This window comes from Equus asinus, chromosome 3 (assembly GCF_041296235.1).
Source record: "Equus asinus isolate D_3611 breed Donkey chromosome 3, EquAss-T2T_v2, whole genome shotgun sequence".
NCBI lineage: Eukaryota > Metazoa > Chordata > Mammalia > Perissodactyla > Equidae > Equus > Equus asinus.
In genome coordinates this window covers 98,908,045-98,920,557 of record NC_091792.1, presented here as the reverse complement: position 1 = coordinate 98,920,557, position 12,513 = coordinate 98,908,045, and the positions used below count along the sequence as shown (strand labels likewise).

General features: G+C 37.1%; 1 protein-coding gene across 7 annotated transcripts in view; it reads right to left on the bottom strand.

Annotated features, from left to right (window-relative positions):
- Positions 1-10,491: 10,491 nt before the first annotated feature.
- The window catches only part of ANTXR2 (ANTXR cell adhesion molecule 2), a 233,451-nt gene continuing 231,429 nt past the window's right edge, over positions 10,492-12,513 (bottom strand). For all 7 annotated transcript variants that reach the window (XM_070505556.1, XM_070505557.1, XM_070505561.1 and 4 more), the window contains one exon: positions 10,492-12,401. In XM_070505556.1, coding sequence (XP_070361657.1) covers positions 12,363-12,401 — 39 coding nt within the window. In that variant the 3' untranslated portion in view covers positions 10,492-12,362. The remainder of the gene's footprint in view (positions 12,402-12,513) is intronic.

Genomic DNA, 12,513 nt, shown 5'->3' with positions numbered 1-12,513 from the left:
TTACACACCTGGCTACCAAGCACAACTATCCTCCTCTCCCCCAGGACTACAGTGCTGACACATCAACCCCGCCATTCTCCAGGGGCTGTCAGAAAATCAGGACACTGATTCAGGGTGGCTGAAAGGTGGGTGCCTGGCTTCACCTTAAGCGGCATTGTTCTTTACCTGCTTTGTGTAGGTCAGTTGGTCAAATGGAGGGGAAACATTGATGTCAAAATAGAATAGATACCTGAAACAGTTAATTATCACAAGGTAAAAAAGCAAAATATAAATTTACTTCTTCAGTTTTCCATTGTGAAGGGTCACTTCACCATATGATCCTTGGAAATTAAAACTAAGACTCTGAATTAATTATCCTTTCACTGTCTTGGGTTTTCTTTCCTTTCTTGTTCAACATTAACTGCCTTTGAAATTATTTTAAAGCAATGATCCCTATCATAATGTCCTTCAGCTGGCCCTGAAAACAATTTTCTACAGAAACCTCCCTTTTTCCTAGGAATCACGTCAACCTTCTCAACCTCATCATTTTTACGGTATTTTGTTTGTTTACCTTTAGGGGATATTAAATTTTTATGTGGCTTAACTTATCTGTGACTTAGAGCAAAGTAATGTTTTGCAACAAATAGAATGATTTAAAAGTATTTTGCTTCCTGGCGAAGGCTGTTAATATACACGAGAAATTGTGTGGCAGCAAAATGAGGTACTCTCAGAGGCACAGAGTTTATCTAGGGTTGCCCATATAAAACAGGCCTCATTTAGCATTAAATCTCATTTTATGTGGTCAGGGTTTATTTTTAAATGGGCCACTCAGGATTCATGCTGTAAGACTTTATTTTACTGAGTATCATGGGAAGGCCGTCTCTTCCACCTTCCACCCATGCCCTTACACAACAATTTCACACTAAATTTTCCCAGGTTTTTGCCAAATTAGCACTGTATACATAGTATGCAGCCAGTACATATTTATTAAATAAAAATAATGAATAATACGTGTTGGAAGTACTTTGTAAAATTATAAAATGATATATAAATGCAAGTTATTAATGTTATCAGGTGATTTGCCTGGTTTTCTTTAAACATGCTAGGAAATCATTTTCAGATGTCAAATTGCTTCACTTAAAGAATCAGGGATATCCTTAGGATCATGAAGCACAGAAGAGTTCATACTGTGAGTCATTCATAGCATTTTTTAATATAAGTGTACTTCCTGGGGCCAGCCTGGTGGCACAGAGGTTAACTTCGCACATTCTGTTTCGGCGGCCCGGGGTTTGCCAGTTCAGATCACGGATGCAGACACGGCACCGCTTGGCAAGCCATGCTGTGGTAGGCGTCCCACATATAAAGTAGAGGAAGATGGGCACAGATGTGAGCTCAGGGCCAGTCTCCCTCAGCAAAAAGAGGAGGATTGGCAGCAGATGTTAGCTCAGGGTTAATCTTCCTCAAAAATAAAAAAATATATATATAAATGTACTTCCTAGGAAGAGTATGTGAATATGTGTGTAGCTATATGAAGTCACAAACAATATGAGAGCTGTAAACGCTATTCCTATTGCATATATAGAATTTAATAATTTGTTCCTAAGGACTCAAAGTCCGTTGGCACATGATGTTATATTTCAGGGGAAATCTACCTGGAAAATCTGACCCCTTTTATTTCCATCATTTCAGAGTTTATTAATTTTATTGATGTCTTGTTCAAGATTACTACTTGAATGATGTTTGAAGTAGATGTTAGTTTGATTGATCTTAAAATCATTCTCCTTTTTTCAAAATATATATATTTTTTAATTCTGGTAAAAATGTTAACACAGAGGGGCAACTTGCTGTTTAAGATCCATATAATCTTACCTTAAATCCATTCATCAGTTTTGGGTTGTCCAATTCTCAATATTTCTGCAAATTTTCAGAGAGGCTTATTTCTTATATTAATTTAAGGATCATTTTACCACCCCCTGAGTGCTTTTCTTGAATTCAGCCAACTTCCTTAAGTGACACAAAAACTGAGTTAGCAGACAACTGAAATTACGAGATAGAACAATTTACATGGTAGGAATGCATGCAATTTAAAGTGGAATACCAGGTATCTCCATTCTTAAAAACACAAAAACTTCCTCTGTCATTTTCTCAACTTATGCGCTAGCCTCCTATGATGGTGCTCAGCCCTCCTCTCTCTCTTCCCTTTATTCCATTTTATTTCCCTTCCATTTCAGGGGGAAAAAAATCCCTCCAGGATCTGTTTTGTACAGAGAAATTGAATTTTGTTCAGCCACGAGTGCAGAACTCATATCTGAGATTCACTTCACATGTAAGAACTCAGCTGCAGCTTTGAATGTATGACTTGCCAGAGCCCCTCTCCATTGAGTTAGGTTCTTAGACAAATACCGTCATGATCTTTTATTTACTACAAAGAGGGGGTGAGGAAAGGCAGTTTATTTTTTGAGTTACCCAGGTACACAAGCAGCTAGAGGGCAAGATATTTTTAATTTCCTGGTACTTATTTTAATAATTTTATGATCAACTTAAAATATAGTTTCTCTATATTACTAATCACTGTTCTTTGAAAAATACATAAATGATCTTACACAGAATTTTGAAGAACAGAGGATTGTAGGGGAGCAGAATTTGCTACCCCAAAATGTGTCTCTTTGGCTTATTTTTAAGGACAAAAACCTCAGGGGGAAACTTTGGCCTTCCCCCTAACTGCCTAAAAGAATTTAAGACAGAAGCCCTGTTCAGGAAGGAGCTAATACCACAGATAGCAATATTATACTATGAACTAGGTGTGGTAGATGGAGAGAAACCCAGCAAGGCTCCTTTGATCAAAGTCCTCCCCATGTCCCATTGTCTCTGCAAGGCATGGCAAACATTTGTTTACCAAACATTTGCTTTTGCATCTCCAGGTGAATTGCCTTCCTCCCATTTGCAGTCCCAAACCACTACCCCCAACATCCTCTCTTGTCTTTAGCTGAAGATAAAATTAAGGTGGTGGCTTTGGCCATTTTGGCAAGTTACTCAGTTTTCTTGGATTTCTCCCATGTACACAGGTTATTGAACTTTGCTTGATTTTCTACTGTTATTCCGTCTCATGTCAATTTTCATTCTTAGGCCAGCCAGCATGGCTGGAAGTTTAGAGGAAAATTTCTTCCTCCCCTACAGGATCTTTCAATACCTCACATGTGTCTCCCTCCTTCCATTTTTGCCTCCTAAAGCTTACTCTCTGCCCAGAAGCTACAGTCACTTTTTTTTTCAAGCACAAAGTGGAAGATATCACAATCCTACTCAAATCCTCCAAGAGCTGGCTTGCTATCACAAAGTATAATCTTATCTCTTTACACGGCTTTCAAAGCCCCACATGCTCTGGTTCCTGCTTCCTCACCTCTTATTACACACACTCTCTTCCACCCCTCTGCCCGTCTCCATTCAACTTCTTGTTCTTACCAAGCTCATTTCTGTCTCAGGATCTGGGAATAAGCTCTTCCCTCTGAGGAGGGAATCCTCATCCTCAGAGAGACCGTCCCTACCACCTCAACTACAAATCCTTTTCCATTCAGTTTTTATCTCATACTGCTTTGTTTTCTTCACAGCATATATGATATACATTACATCTTATATTTGACACCTCACGAGGGCAACTTTCTGGAAGTCCCATTGTTTGTTTCCTATTTCCACTCTTAAATGTACAATCTGCAGAACCAGAGACCTCGTCCCTCCTCACTACTTTTTCCCCCTGCACCCAGAATGGTGCCTTTTAAATAAATTATAACAATGTTAAAATGGGATCTGTTTGGTCTTAGTTGCAGCAGAAGCCCCAAAAGTCAAGAATAATTTAATAGGGGTGATATCCTAATGTGTGTTATACTAGCTCTTCTGCGAAGAACATGCTGAGATTCTGAAACTAGTTGTACCAGCATTGGCAGGTCACCTCTGCCTAATGTGAGGATGAGGCTAAAGGATTTTGAGAGGCAACAAGAGACCTGGGCAGAGGTCAGATTCCAGAGCTCTGGGCACAGTGGTGAGAAGCCCCATGGAGTCAGGGGGAGACGGAATAGCACTATGGCCAAATTATTTAAAATAGTACTTTTTGAATCTTTAAAAGTGACAGAAAAAAATACAATTGTGAAACGAGAATGACTAGTTCTAATTTTAAATACATGACATCTGTTTAAAGCCGAGAAGGATGTGACTTAATTGAGGTAATAGAAAATAAAGGCTCCCATAATTTAAAGAGACTTTGAATTATGACAAGCTAAGAAATATAATATCCAGACAATGGGCAATGATGTGAGATTTGGGGAGAGATGTTGGATTATCTGTGATACGTTCTTTCCTTCATGGTCTCCTCTCTAATGTATGATTGCTTCCAAATGTCAACCTGATAATATTGCTTTCCTGCTTTAGGCCTTCAAACATTTGTTGAATGATTTCTTTTCATCCTGAAGATAGCCAAAATGGTGAACGTGGCCCTACACTTTCTGCTCCCTTCCTAAACCATCCTGCCCCATCTTTTCCCACTCCCTGGCTCTCCATTCTGTAATTCATCTCTCTCAGTCCTCAAAGATAGTCTGTTTCTTTTAACTCTAGTGCTTGCTCTTCCACTGTCCACAACATTCTTCTTTCCTCCTCCTTTTGTGCTCTTCTCCTTCAAAGTTCCTGCTTCTTCGGTTTTCCCTGAAACTCTAAACTCGGTTAAATCCTCATTGTACGCAACCACAGCACTTAAAAATTCAAAATGCTCATCCCACTTGTCACCTATTTACATAAGGTGTTTTTTCTCCACTAGAATGTAAGCTCAACTTATTCATCAGCACTTCCCTGGTCATCCACATATGGCCTAGTCCTTAGTAGGCATTCAGTAATTATTTGTTGAATTTTCTGTTGTGGATTTATGTTCTGGAGTGACAGCATCATATATGGAACCAAACAATATGACTGACTATGTATATACAACTTCATTTATGAGTAGTAAGATTACAATCAATGACTCAGCTAAACATAGGTTGTGCCATGTGTCAATGCCGCATAATTTAGGACAAAATAGTTAATACAATAAGAAATGTTTAATCAAGTTCTTTTTTATATGTCTATTGCTGACGTTAGCATTAAAATATCAACTTATTTTTGTCCTTTGTCTCCGGCGATATTTCAATAGCTTCTAAACAGATTTTCAGCATGACAGCAGAAAGTATTACAGGACTAAATCCAGGTTAACTGCAGGGCTTACACAGACAGACCAGGTAAATGCTCAGAGGCAACAAAAACTGCCCGTATGCTTTTCAGCCTTGTGCAAGGTTTATCATCTGGCAAAATCTTCCAAGAATTTATCCTCCGGCATTTTTCCTTTTCTGAGAAAAATCTCAAGTAAAATACGAAGCAGTAGAATGTGGACAAATAGAAATCCTCCAAAAACTAAATCACTTGTGGAATGATAAGACTTAAAGAATTTGCGCAGGCAAGGATCTAACGGAGAAAGTTGAACTCAACTGGTATATTTTCTTATGGTATCAGGTACAATGAAAGTATTTAATGAAAGGAAAATTATTATAACCTTTGTGGTAGGCTGAATAATACCCCCCCAAGATTTCTGTGTCCTAGTCCCGAGAATCTGTGATTGTTACCTTATATGGCAAAAGGAACTCTGCAGATGTGATTATGTTAAGCATTTTGAGATGAGGAGGTTATCAGGGATTATCTGGGTGGGCCCAATGTAGTCACAATGGTCCTTATAAAAGGGAGGTAGGAGATCAGAGAGACAAAAGGTAATGTGATGGCTGAAGCAGAGGTCAGTGATAGAGTTTGAAGACGGAAGAAGGGGCCACAAGCCAAGGAATATAGGCAGCCAGTAGAAGCTGAAAAGGCAAAGGGATGAATGCTTCTCTCAGCCTCCAGAAGGAACCAACCCCGCTCAAGCCTTAACTTTTTAGTTCAATAAAACTGATTTTGGATTTTGACTTTCAGACTTGTCAGAGAATAAATCTGTGGTGTTTTAAACCAGTAAGTTTGTGGTGATTTGCAATAACAGCAATAGAAAACTGATACAGGCCCTCTCGTCTCAATTTAATTGATATTAAAAGTGTTTTCTCAAAGTCAGAAATTATAAACATATGCAATAACGACCTTGGGTTGAGATTTGTTGGATTTTTGAAGAATTGAAGGGAACATTTTTTTAAAGAAAAGTGATATCTTTCATTTTATCCATGATTTTAAAGGAATAATTTAGGACTATACTATTTTTACTCTACCAGCTCAACAGATTTAATACTTTCAAAATCATTTATGAACTGGCCTTTATCACTTTGAATTAGAATTTTTAAATTTCATTTCAGTGCTTTCTGGGTGGTGACAGGAACACAGAAATACTGAACAATCATTAATGCCATCATAATTTTTTTGCTGTTTTTAGTGCTATGTCATATTATTCTAATCATATCAATACCCCTTAAAATGAGAAAAAGGACACTGAATATTCCAGGGAATATTTTAGTCTTTGATATCCTTTTTAAAAAATTATTTAAAATCCTTTCAAACTTTCTGAAATATCCAGCTCCCCATGAAGAATCCTAAGATGTTAATTACAAAAGTCCTGGAACTTTTTCTCATTTTTTTAAACATTAAGAATTTGTTGAAGATTTTTTACACCTGAACATATTGTTTAAAATACAATCTTTCTTCTTATGTGACAGCCTCACACAAACAAAGTATTTAAAGAAGATGAAGGTCTGTCATTGCTCTGTTTAATTAACAGAGACTTTTAGAACCAGAGGATGTTAAAAAAAGAATTCAAAAAGAAAACTTCAGTGAGATAATGATAACAGTCTCATTTCACAACAGAATTTCAACAAGGGAAAATTCTATTTACAGGTTCATCTGCTACAACTAGTCAATCTTATTTTGTATTGTGATTTTCTTTCCCCAATCATTATACAAATCAGACGGTGGAGGCCAAAGCATGAGGAGAGGTTCCACGCCCTTTGAACTTTGCACATGATATAACAATTCCCTTTTTCCATCATGTATGACTTTGAAAGCTCTCAGTCTCTTTGCTTTGCATCTAAATTGTTTAAAATCACCTTGCCTTTTAGTGCATAAAGGCAATGCACATCTTTTCTTTTCTATAGTCTGCATTCTAGAAGATTAACTCTTGAAATTTCTAATCAATTAAAATCTACTTAACTGTATATTTTAACAACTTTTACAATCTATTTTGGATTATCCATCGACATTTACAATCTTGCAAATATAATTCATCTAAGATACAAATAAATTTACCATAATTAGGAGACAATGCTAAGGGTTCTCTATTTTGAATTCTTACTTTCACGGTTTTCTCTCACAATAAGATGATGGTAACTTTGTGCAAGGTTAACAGTTCTAACATACTACATATCCTAAACTGTGTTCAAATTACTAGGGAAAATGCCCTTCATTGAATACTTGCTATGGGGAACATAGGCATAGTTATTGTCAATTATGACTTTTTCCCCAATTTTAACTAAGGAAAGAAAAGTTTAATAATTTAAATTTCTGCAGTGTACAAAGTAACTCAATCATTAAAACTGGCAGCATAAATATCTCATAACAATTTCTATGCATTTTTATATATGCCTTTGAGACACTTGCTAAGACTGTAAAGTCAGACTGAAATACACGAATATATTTCCCAATATTTTACTCATCTTTTGAGAGGTTTCATCACATATAAACTTTATTATCAGTTGCCTCTTTGATAAATTCTAGTTATAAGAAATTAACTGAGAAATTACTCTATTATGGCTAATTATCAAATTATGTACTAGAGTTCAATGTCTTTTTTGTAACTAAATGGCAGTTTACAGAGCTAAAATTACTGTGTTCTACAAATAAAGCCAGTCATTAAAAATTAGAGATACATAAATAGTAAAACCTCCAATATGCCCATACTTTCACAGAAATGTTGTCAGAGCTGGAAGGAACTTTAGATATCTTCAGTCATCTCAGCCTATGGTGGAGAAGCTGATCTGTTCAATTTCAGCGAGCTAGTTGCAGCTAGGTCTATGGTCTCCGTTCTCCATCACCTGATTCCTAAGTCAAGACAATTTGTGGTGCATCACATTGAGTCTCTCTCTCTTTCACACATTCACACACTTCCCTGTAATATAGTTCTTGCAAAGCAATCTGAACAAGCACATTTTAATATACATTTGCATCTTAGACTGTCTATGTTCTTATCAGCATTTTCTTTTGGCAGAAGAGCACAAAAATAAAGTACGTTAAAAAACCAACCTTTCTTGACTGAATTAGCTTCTAGTAAGTGTAGAAATATACCAAAACTAAAGTGTTCTCAGAAATATGCCATAGAAATTCACTAAGCGAAACACTAATCTAACTCTGAGATTAGAGCACATGGCTGCACTCACTTCATTACCTGCAGAGAACATTCTCTAGACTCACCTGCTTGTTTCTTTCCTTAAACACACAACAGATGTACCAGAGTGATTCTATCATTCTGGGTTATATATTTCCTTTCATATTAAAATAAAAAATGTACATATTTCTCTCCCGTGCACATACACTCACCAAAATTTTCCAGTAGCAATAAAACACTTATAAACTTCCTAAAGGAATAGGATACTGTACAAAATCTAGTAAAAGTTAAACACAAGGCTTTGCAATGGAGGAGGAAGTTACAATACTTCTAAATGTAACCTAATTATATTTTTCCCTCTTAAAATTAAAAAATAATGTGAGCTGATAAGTCAAAAAACATTTTAGACGGGGCCAGCCCAGTGGTGCAGTCGTTAAGTTTGCGCACTCTGCTTCAGTGGCCCGGGGTTTGCTGGTTCAAATCCTGGGTGCGGACCTATGCACCGCTTATCAAGTTATATTGTGGCAGGCATCCTGCATATAAAATAGAGGAAGATGGGCATAGATACTGGCTCAGGACTAGTCTTCCTCAGCAAAAAGAGGAGGATTGGCAGCGGATATTAGCTCAGGGCTAATCTTCCTCAAAAAAAAAAAATTTTAGACACTATGGGCCATAATACAGATTGTTTTAATTTTAAAAATAAACTAATAAATTGCCTCTGAGCAGTAAAACAATGGTCAGTGATATTTAGATAACAAACTTATTAAGTTCACAGAGACATCTAGATCTTATACCCAGTAAGGATTTATTAGAAAATCAAATATTGAATAATTTGTGAAGTGGTTAGAATAAAGTTCAAAAGAAATATAAGCAAATCATTTCTTCTCCAACAATTTGAAATATAGGAGGTTTAAACCTTACATATTTTTGTCAAAATAGTAATTATCCATAGATGACAGATGCTGCTCCCTACTTAATGGAGGGTCTCAAATCTTACTCTGCATCTCATTGGGAAGGAAATATAAAATTTTAAAATAGAATTAACTCAGGGGAAGGCATCAGTGCTGCAACTCTTAGCACCAAATGTTTCTTCTTGGAGCACCAAATGCTTTAAGGAAAACATTCCAAGTATCAAAGTTTTCAGATAGATAAATATTTATGGATCAAATCCATAAAGAACAGACATTGTTATGAAATATATATAGATGCCTTCAAAACTTTCTTTCCAGGCAGAGTAGACACATAAGTTAGGAGTCATTTCCCACTTAATTGTTTTTGCAACCTTATGCAACACAAATGGATTATGGATAAAAACTTACTCGTTTATTCACAGAAAGTAGATCTTGACTGACATGATGTCCAAAAAATTTAAAAGGAATTATTTCTCTCTATAAAATATAAAATGTTATTAAACTTATAGAAATGGCTTTATTCTAACTTTTACTCTCCTGGTTGAAAAGTGTAGAGGTTTTTAATTTGATCCTTTGGTGAGAAAACAGTACTCTTTAAAGCAACTTCTTCTCATTTGCTGGTTAGCATAATCAGAGAAAATCATAACACGGATCTGGTTCATATCTTTAAGTGCTATGCAGCTCCTTCTGTCTTTGAACTTTATGAATGGTACACTTTTAGTCTACACATAGACCATTGCCTCTCCCTCTTCGTTGAGCGCTCCTCATAGTGAACTGGAAATCCACTTGCCTTACAATCTACAGAAAGCCATTTTGCCAGTTAAGGGCAGAGGTCCACTAACATTAATCTGTAGCAAAACGCAAGTGTCATACAAACGCCCTATGATACTAGACAAATTCAAAGTAACTACCAAAGAAACAGCCCTAGATTCTGTAGTATCCTTGATGCCCAGAAATACCATTTAGGGGTGTGCACTGGTCAGAAAGGAAGTGCCAATTTAAGGAAACAGCAATAGGCCCTGTCCCAGATGCAGAGGTCTACAAGAACTCATTGGGTGTCCATCAGACTTCCAAGTCACATTGGTACACATGGATAATTACTGCCAACAGTATTATTTGTGAACCTAAGGGATATTTTGAAACTGAATATAATTCTTCCCTAAAACTAACCAGGACAATCATATATTCAACCTAACAAGCCTTGAGTTTATGTGAGCTTAAAGAAAATGGTAGCAGAGGCACAGGTAAAATTTTATTTATGCATATGTAGACACATGACTTTGGATCCAGCCAGCCAGTGACATAAATAAACTTGAGCAAAAGATTCAAGCTAGAGGATATATATATATGCATATATATATTTGTGTGTGTGAGTAAGGCTTCTTGGAGCAGTGCCGCAAATCTGGACACCAACCAACAGAATCACTTCCGTCCTTTGAAATTTCCATTAAGAGCACAATGGGGGTAATTATATTGGGATGCTCCAAATCGCTCTTTCCATCATGTGCATTCACATGCCCGCCAAACATGAAATGTTCGCCTTCTCTCTTCCAATGTGATGGTTGTTGAACTTATTTTTAGTGTCATTTGATAAGCCTTTGTGCTCGCAGAGAGACATCCCACTGACCCAGCCACTGGTCATTGTCTAGACCAGTTCACATCAAAGCAGGCGCGCTTTGTCAGGTTTCGAGTCGAATATCCATTTCGCATCTGAAGTACAGTATCGAAAGTGACTAGATCATTTGAGCTTTTTTCTTCAGCTGCTGCCTTCTTCCTCCCCCACAGTGCTTCCGCTCACGCTAACATAATTTGGCATCGTCGACGTGACACGGTGGTTTTTCTAAAAAACTACAATACATACATTTTCGATGTTGTGTGGTGGCCGAGCCTCCTGAAAATTTCATTTACAAATTGATGAGAGGAGGTCTCTTTTTCCTCTCCTGAATCATAACCAAGGTAGAGTGCCCCTCAAAATCCAAGTAATGCGCATACAGTAATAGGTCATTCAATGTCAAAAAGGCATAAAAAAGATGAGCAAAATCTTCACAGGCTGCTGCTTGCTGTTGCCTTTAATTATATTAATTAAACTTTGAAATTTTCATGCAAAGAGAGTTGCTGGCTTGTGACGCTGAAGAGCCCCTGGAGACTTGGAGGAAGAAAAAACCCTGAGCGGAAGCTTTGTGGTTACTGCTTCCCTTAAATTAAAAACAAAACAAACTCCTAGGTATGTTTACAGATACTAATGCTTTATGCACTACTAAACCCCACGCATAAAAAGAGGGGTAAATCTACCAATCACAGGGACAAGTTCTCAAATCCTGAGTCTCTTAAACTCCACTCAAGATCGCTGGTTAGAAGCCGTCTTCCTGTGGAATAACGCTCTATTAATTTTCTTCTTTTCCCGAGTGCATAATGAAAGAAAGGTGTCTTCAAGAACTAAAGGGCAAAATCTTGCTTGCTACCAATACCTTGAGGCATCCTGTCTACATTTTGTCATGCGTGTGCACTTTGCAGTGCTAGAATGACAAGATTTTCCAGTCAGAAGCTTCCCGTAAGGCACATTGTGGTAGGGGACTTGGAAGGATTTTGTGATCTGACACAGCTCTAAGGCAACGGACTCCTTTATTTGCTTAGCCTGGTGGGAAATTTCATACTCTGCCTGTGGCTAACCATCTTGCCATGTAACAACACAAGTGCCATGTTTCCATGTTAAACACTCCTCTCTCCATTAAAGATCCATGATGGCCAGTTGTTTTGTGGTCCCTGTTCTGATATCACCTTCATGCTGTTTTTGCTTTTTCCTCTTCTACACATTCAAACAAACTTTCCTGTGTAAACCGTAGCATGTAGATTAATGTTCCTTTTTATTTTCAGTGTCATGAATCATGAGTTACCACTGGGTTTCATCAACGCCCATGTAGATGGCAGAACAAGTGTTTGAAAATGTTTGGTGCAAGCAAAGCAGAAGGCAGAGAAAACATTTCCTGACTGAGAGGAATAAAGCTGCTCTTCCAAAAACTTCTGAAATGCACTTTCTTTTTCATTTGGTTGGAAATCAGCAGTGTGAATATGTACCATCTTCATACCTTCTTGGTCTTCCTGATTTCCTTTTACTGAGACGGAACTCGGGAGAAATTTATGCACCGGCCCTAGGAAAGAAACAAATTGTTATTGAAATATTAAAGTAAGTATATAAAAGCATAAGAACACTCTCAGTTTTCCTACCATGATATAATAAACAATTACCTAAGGTAAAGTCAT